The sequence below is a fragment of the Piliocolobus tephrosceles genome, chromosome 21, assembly GCF_002776525.5.
Source record: "Piliocolobus tephrosceles isolate RC106 chromosome 21, ASM277652v3, whole genome shotgun sequence".
Classification (NCBI taxonomy): domain Eukaryota; kingdom Metazoa; phylum Chordata; class Mammalia; order Primates; family Cercopithecidae; genus Piliocolobus; species Piliocolobus tephrosceles.
Window position 1 is genome coordinate 14,944,497 of NC_045454.1, and position 7,601 is coordinate 14,952,097.

The 7,601-nt window shown below is 48.5% G+C and overlaps 1 protein-coding gene across 1 annotated transcript in view; it reads left to right on the forward strand.

The window, feature by feature from the left end:
* Positions 1 to 1,672: 1,672 nt before the first annotated feature.
* The window catches only part of LOC111529619 (putative pregnancy-specific beta-1-glycoprotein 7), an 11,557-nt gene continuing 5,628 nt past the window's right edge, over positions 1,673 to 7,601 (forward strand). The window contains exons 1-2 of the mRNA XM_023196538.1: positions 1,673 to 1,736; positions 2,953 to 3,312. Coding sequence (XP_023052306.1) covers positions 1,673 to 1,736; positions 2,953 to 3,312 — 424 coding nt within the window. The remainder of the gene's footprint in view (positions 1,737 to 2,952; positions 3,313 to 7,601) is intronic.

The window sequence follows — 7,601 nt, forward strand, 5'->3', positions numbered from 1 at the left end:
TGCCGGCCGCCAACCTGACACCACTCCCTCTGGAGGCAGCTCCTGCCCCACACACCTGCTCCTTCCCTGGGCTCAGCTAAAAAGACATCTCCCAGGGCAGTGATGGTGAACCCATAGCCACACTGCGCGCTTTCCTCTCATGACCTCCCTCCATCCTCATCAACTCTTTCTGTCACTGCTCCCTAAATGCCCTCCCCTGCTCCGTCTGTCCTGTTCTCTGGGGCATCCCAGGCCAAGCCTAGCGCTGACACAGAACAGCTGCTGCCTGAGGGCCCACAGCCTCCCCGGGAATCAGTCAGGCACCCTGTGACCTGCCTGCCCGCTGCACCCCGTGGGGCTCAGAGCACGTGTGATGGTCACACACAGGCACCATCCAGGATGTGGCCGCCTACACCCGTCTGTCCCTTGGGAAGACAGACCTCTCCTGTATCCCTGCAGGGAGAAGGGGGTATTACTGCTCTTTGCTCCCAGAACACAACTCACATTCACCTGCCCTCTCAGGGGTGAGCAAAGTCCCTCCAAACAGGATCTCTGGAGACAGCCTGTTCCTCCTCTACGGAGAGCAGCTTGGCCAATTCAAAACCCTCAGGATAGACCCCTGAGTATGTCACCACATGGAGGGCTGAGCCCATCAAGACCATGGAGTAAGTCGGGATGAATCTCTCCAGCTCTGAATCCCTACTCTGTCCCAGGCTCCCCTTCCTGTGTCTCAATGAGCCATGTTCCCCGGGGTTCCTGGGTAACTCCCCACTTCCTCCTGCAGCACCACGGGGAAGTGTACTGTGCTGACCACAGTACAATCAGATAGGCACAGAAGAGAGGACACAAAAGATGGTCAGGAAGAAATGAGAAACCCTGAGCCTCAGCTCAGCCACCAGTCCCCAGGGAGCAATAGAGTGACTGACAACTGTCCCTTTGACCATGGGACTCACAGCTCCCACTGAGCAACCGGCACAGGCCTCTCCTCCCAAGAGGCATGAGAGACTCACCCTGCACACCTCCAGGAAGGACAGTTTCCTCTGGGACACCCAGGTCCTGAATGTCCATCCTTGGAAGCTGCAGCCAAGCTAGACACAATTAGAGAAAGGAAGGGTCCCGCTCACCAGGCAACAGACAGCTCACCCACAGCAAATTGTGGTATCCCTGTGACAGGGACCTGGTGCAGCTTCAGCCTCCTGCACTGAAGGGGAGAGCCCGAAGGGGATGAAACAGGGCAAAGGGTGTAAATGTGCAGCCCGACCCAGAGCCATGGGGACAGCAGGAGGCTGAGGCCCAGGACTATGCTTGCCCAACCTGCAGAGTATGTGTGTGACTGTGTGTGTCTGTGTGTATCTCTTTTGTGTGTGTGTTTGTGTTTCTGCACATAGTGTGTGTCGAGGTTTGTTGACAGAATCACTGCTGAAAAAGGCAAAGGCCTCCACAATTCCCAGGGACCTGACACACAGACCAAAGGAAAAAGAGAAGGAGGGACAAGGAGGCAGGACTGAGAGAGGTGGGGACAGAGGGGTGTCCTGGGCAGAGACCCCCCCCCCATGAGCCTGAGAAGTGCTCCTGCCCCGGGAAGGGGCTCAGCACAAAAGGAGGAAGGACAGCACAGCTGACAGCCGTGCTCAGAAAGTTTCTGGATCCCAGGCTCATCTCCACAGAGGAGAACACGCAGGCAGCACAAGCCATGGGGCCCCTCTCAGCGCCTCCCTACACACTACACATCACCTGGAAGGAGCTCCTGCTCACAGGTGAGGACAGAACTTCCTCAGAGAGGACAGCAGGAGGAAGCAGAATGATTGGATGGGGTCTCCTGGAGAGGATGGGGTTCTTAAAATTAAAAGTCAGCACTTTGGGACGCTGAGTTGGGTGGATCATGAGGTCAGGAGTTCAAGACCAGTCTGCTAAACACAGTGAAGCCCCATCTCTACTAAAAATACAAAAAAGTAACCAGGTGTGGTGGTGTGCTCCTGTAATCCTAGCTACTCGGGAGGCTGAGGCAGGAGAATTGCATGAACCCGGGAGGAAGAGGTTGCAGTGTGCGGAGATTGTGCTGCTGCACGCCAACCTGGCTGACAGTAAGAGACTCCATCTCCAAAAAGAAAATACAGGAAAGAAGGCTCTGTTGGAGCCTGGATAGGGGAAAATATACCAGAGAGGGACAGGGGTCAAAACAGGAAAATCACATTGAACTGGAATTGGTAAGAGGTAGGAAAATCTCAAGTGTTCTGTTTTCCTGGTTAATCATCACTGGCCACCACATTTTGAAAAATGATAATAATAACTATTATCAGATTGCACTTCAAATGAAAATGTAAGGGCATGAAACACTGTCCTCAGAAAAAACTTCAACAATTGAGGAAAGAAAAAAAGACACCCCAGGCATGGAGGGCCCTTGGAACTCTCACATCTACAGGAGTCTGAAGCCTGTCCCAGGCACTGGGGTGCAACCAAGATCACAAAAGTCCCTGTCTTCACGGAGTTCGTGCTGTCATGGGGAGGAAGACAGACATGGAAAGAGATCTGGAATGTGAGGTCAGGTGTTGACAAGAGCTCTGGAGGGAGCAGAGAAGAGAAAGGTCAGAAAGGGAAGACCCAGGGTCTCTGAAGGAAGTGTCAGGAAAGAAGTCTAAGGATGCCCCGATGTGAGCAGGACCTGAAGGCAGTGTGGAGAGAGCAGTGTAGACCTCTGGGGAAGAGAATTCCAAACAGAAAAATGCCGAGATCAGAAGTGTTGAAGGAATGGGGGTCATGCCGCTGACCTTCACCCAGTAGGACAGTAGGACAGTAGGACACAAACACACAATCACACACACATAAAAAAAAGAGGTATGTGTGTTTTTGTGTGTGTCTGTGTGTGTGTCTTCAAGGCTGATGATTGAAGAGATTTTCTCAGGACCCATGGCCCCATCTTTTCACCCCAATAAATAGGTTTCAATATTGACTGATGCTCTCTCCACCTCCTAGCATCACTTTTAATCTTCTGGAACCCGCCCACCACTGCCCAAGTCACGATTGAAGCACAGCCAACCAATGTTTCTGAGGGGAACAATGTTCTTCTACTTGTACACAATTTGCCCCAGAATCCTGCTGCCTACATCTGGTACAAAGGGCAAATAATGGACCTCCACCATTACATTACAGCATATGTAATAGAAACTGAAAGAATTGTATTTGGGCCTGCATATAGTGGACGAGAAACAGTATATTCCAATGCATCCCTGCTGATCCAGAGTCTCAACCAGAAGGACGCAGGATCCTACACCGTAGAAATCATAAAGCGAGGTGATGGGAATGAAGGAGTAACTGGAAATTTCACCTTATACCGTGAGTGATTCCACATGATCCCTGGGTGTTGGGGGGTAGGAGTCACTTCTACTTTGCACACACAGGATTGCCAGGCCTAGACTGTGCCTGTGTCCCTCTCTGCATTATGTCCCATGTTGGGGCTTCAGCATTTAGTGCGGGACACACACAGAGGAGACAAACCTCAACAGATTAGGATTCCTTTCCTGCCTCCAGACCCTGCAGACACTTGCTGCACAGGAAGGACAGTCTGATGGGGGTGGTGCTCAGCAGGAGGAGATCAGTGTCAGCCAAGCACCTCATGTCCTCTTCATAAACTTGACCCTGAGAAAGACCCTGGAGAACTGACTAGGGCTTTGCCTAAGAGGACCCCTGAGATACTCTCAGAGAAGCTCAGCCCAAGAAGCCTCAACCCCAGACCTCTGTCCTTAAATCCTTACTCCAGATAAAGCTGAGGAGCCTGTGCCAATTCTGGGTTGTAGTAGGGCTTACTGGGACAAAGGATTCACCAGCTGTGTGAGGACTGTGTCTCCTGGAGCTGCTCACTAGCCAGAGCTCAGCCCTCAGAACCTCATCTGGTCAAGGACAGAGCTTTTTTCACCTGGCACTCAGAGTGGAGAGGACAGAAAGGCAAGCTTTGTAGGCCATCAGCCAACTGCCATGCGAGGCTTAGGACACTCCATAGGAAGTCTAATGTCCCCAGAAGCAGAAACAGAAGAGAGAAAATGTACCTGGCAGCAGCTTCTCCACAGGGATCTGACCTAAAGGTGTTCTCTCATGGAAGTGAATAATAATAAATGCTGTTTGTGTGAACACCTCCACTGTGCCAAGCATTAGGTCTGGTGACTGTGAATAATTTACAATTTATTCACAGATAGCATGAAAAGCTATCTTTTCCATTTGCCATTTAGCTTATTTGACTGAGAAAAAACTGAGGCACAGGAAGGCACAGTCACTGAACCAGAGTCACACAAACACAAAAGGCAGATCAGGGTCACATGAGGTCTGTCTGCAGCCACAGGCCCATCCTCTCCTCCACCAGAAGTGAGGGCTTATTGGGTTCCGATGACCCTGTAGTTATTTATTGGCTGAAATCCTCTCTTCTTAGGCATCCAAACCTCAGAGGAGAGAGAACAAATGGTCAGCTGATTAGTCTGCACTCCAGAATTAAATCACCAGCCTCAACCATCAGACTCAATGCAAAAAATGTCCAGGCCTCACCCTCAGATCTTAGCCCCTATCACTGAACCTGAAATCCTGTGTTTCCCAAAGTGTCCATGTCACTGGCACGACAGGATACAGGAGAGGACCTTGTTTTCATTCCCCACTCACACCCTGCACCAGCACAGGCCCAGTGAGAGACACACACTCAGGAGCTCTCGCATAACAAATGAAGGAATTGACTGAAGAAATGATTGATTCATAACCTCTTTAGAGACTGGATCTTGGATGCAGAATCCTAGGAAGTTCTCACCATACTTGTCCCTTGTCCTTCAGAGGCTGACACCCACGTTTCATCCCTCCACTTCCTCTTGCCCCTAAAGCCATCCCACCTCATGTGTAACTCTGAAGCTCTTTGGCCACTGGAGGGTTTTCAGGGCTCCCTGGTCCTGGACTGTAGAAATGGGAGCACCTGGTCCCTGGGGTCACTGAAGTCACTGTATGCCCTAGAGTTCACTGCCGTGCTGTCTCTGTCTCTCTCTGTTTCTCTGTGTCCCTCATCTTCCTCCCACTTCATTCTAACTCACAGGCCCTGTCCTGCACAGCTTCTTCCTCTATCCCTAGGCCTTCCCCAGACGCTCCCTCTAACTAGGCTGACTGTTCTGTTCCCTTCCTGCTAACACTGTGGCCTGGCCCACCTCCCAGGTAATAGGAAAGGCATAGAAATCACCTGGAGTTTCCACTCCTGAAAAGCTTCATCTCGAGGCAATGTCCCCAGGTCACTAAGAGAATGAGCTTCCACTGTATCCCCATCCAGGGCTCTGCCCCTTTGTGAGGCTGATCTGTGGACAAGACCGTGGGACAGGGATAGGCAGCTCCTCCATCCACTCTTATAATTCCCAAACAAGTTCTTCTGGCCTCCTGCACAAACAGAACCAATTGATCCAGATGGTGATTTGCAGTAAATGAAGATTTTAATGACTCCAAGTCTGCCAAACAGGAGGACGGAGGTTTATTATTACTCAAATCAGCCTCCCTAGTGGATCAGGGGTTAGAAATTTTCAAGGATACTTTCAGGGACACAGGACTAAAAAATGGGTACTGCTGATTGTTTGATGATGGAATCATGCGGGCGGAGGGAAATGATCCGTTTGTGCTTGAATCTGACTCTAGGTGGGGACCACGTGACTGGCTGAGCCATTAGTCATGGGTATGGATGAGGTCAGCAGGTTGCCAGAATGCAAAGAATAAGAAACATCTCAAAAGACCAACCTCAGGTTCTATAATAGTGATGTTATCTATTGGAGCAATTACTTACAAATTTTGTAAACTCTGACCAAATGACGTTTGAGCAGTAAGTGATTATAGAAACTGTGCCTGCACTTTAGCAGAACTCAGTTCCCTCCTATAATCTTACTCTCATGGTCTTTCACCAGTTTTACAGAGGCAATCCCTGGGTAAAATAAGGGTATTAGTTTTATCGAGGAACTATTATCATTGTTTCTTCAAAGTTAAACCATAAACTACATTCCTCCCATGGTTAGCCTGGCCTATGTCCAGGAATGAGTGAGGACAGCCAACTTGAGACTAGATGCCTGATGGAGTCAACCATGCTAGTTTTCTGTCACTGTTGGAATCATTGCACTGACTCACCAGGGTGTCAGAGGCTGGACAGGCCTGCAGTCTCCAAAGCCAATGGGCTCATTTCACCCATTTCACTTGTGACTCCATCCTCAGCCTACTATGGAGCTCACATTCTCCAGTCACTTCCTAGAGACTTCTGGTTTCCTGTCAGGCATATAACAAGCTTGAAATTTGTCACTCTGTTCTAACAGGAAGTAAACAGCTGAACAAACTCAAAAGTCAATAACTCATTAAAATCCCTCAGAGATGGCCTGGCACAGTGGCTCAGGCCTGTAATCTCAGCACTTTGGGAAGGTGAGGCAGGTGGATCACGAGGTCAGGAGATCGAGACCATACTGGCAAACACGGTGATACTCCGACTCTACTAAAAATACAAATAGCCAGACGTGGTGGCAGGCGCGTGTAGTCCCAGCTACACGGGAGGCTTAGGCAGGAAAATGGTGTGAACTCGGAAGATGGAGCTTGCAGTAAGCCAAGACCGTACCACTGCACTCCAGCCTGGGCAACAGAATGAGGCTCCATCTCAGAAAAAAAAAAAAAAAAAGTGCTGTGAGAGAAATGAAGAATGCTTTTGATGCTTACTGGTAGAATGCACATAGCTAAGGAAAGAATCCCTAGCTTGAGGATGTGTCAATAGAAACTTCCAAAACTGAAACAGGAAAGTTCAAAAAGAGTGGGAGAAAAAAAGTGGGACAACATATGCTACTTCATATTTAACATTTTGTATTGACAATAGCAATTTTTAAATTTTGTAGTTGTGGAACAACTACCAAGGCTGTAACATACACGTAATGGGAATACTGGTGGTGTCGGGGACCTGTTGGAGGTGGCCAGAGGTTGCTATCTGATGGTTTTACTGCCGGTGCCACATATGATTGCTTCCTCCTGATGATGCCATTTTCATAAGTTGGGGTTCTTCGTGTGGGGGACACATGAGCCATTGGCGTCTCACTTAGACTCTTCCTAATTCACACAAACTGAAACTCTAGTTGTTATTTCCTGAGGTTAAGAGAAAACGAAGAAAGCATTTCACATACCTGTTTTGGGCTCCTCCCCATTTCCCCTAACTATGCAGAGAAATTAGAAACAGGGAGTTCTTTCTATATTTACTAATATAACACACATCACTTCTTTTAATTCTGCATCATTTCTCTCTTTATGTAATTGACACACTGACCAGTTCTGTCCTTTTAACGGGACTCTCTCTACTTAAGGACTTGCTAATTTCAAATCACCTTTGGTATCTTTCTCTGAGCATAATTTCATCCTGCTGGAATTCACCCCACACCTAAATTTTAATTTGGCATCAAGAGAAATACTACTACCAGCAATTGATCTTAGATGTTTGGACCATCAGTAAAAATTTCCACTTATGACAACATTTTAAAGCTTCCCCCAAAATTTTTTTTGTCTTGTTACTATAGTCAGAACATAACATGAGGTCTAAACTCCTGAGAACTTTTTATGGGAAAATTACAGTATTACAAATTGAGCATCCCAAATCT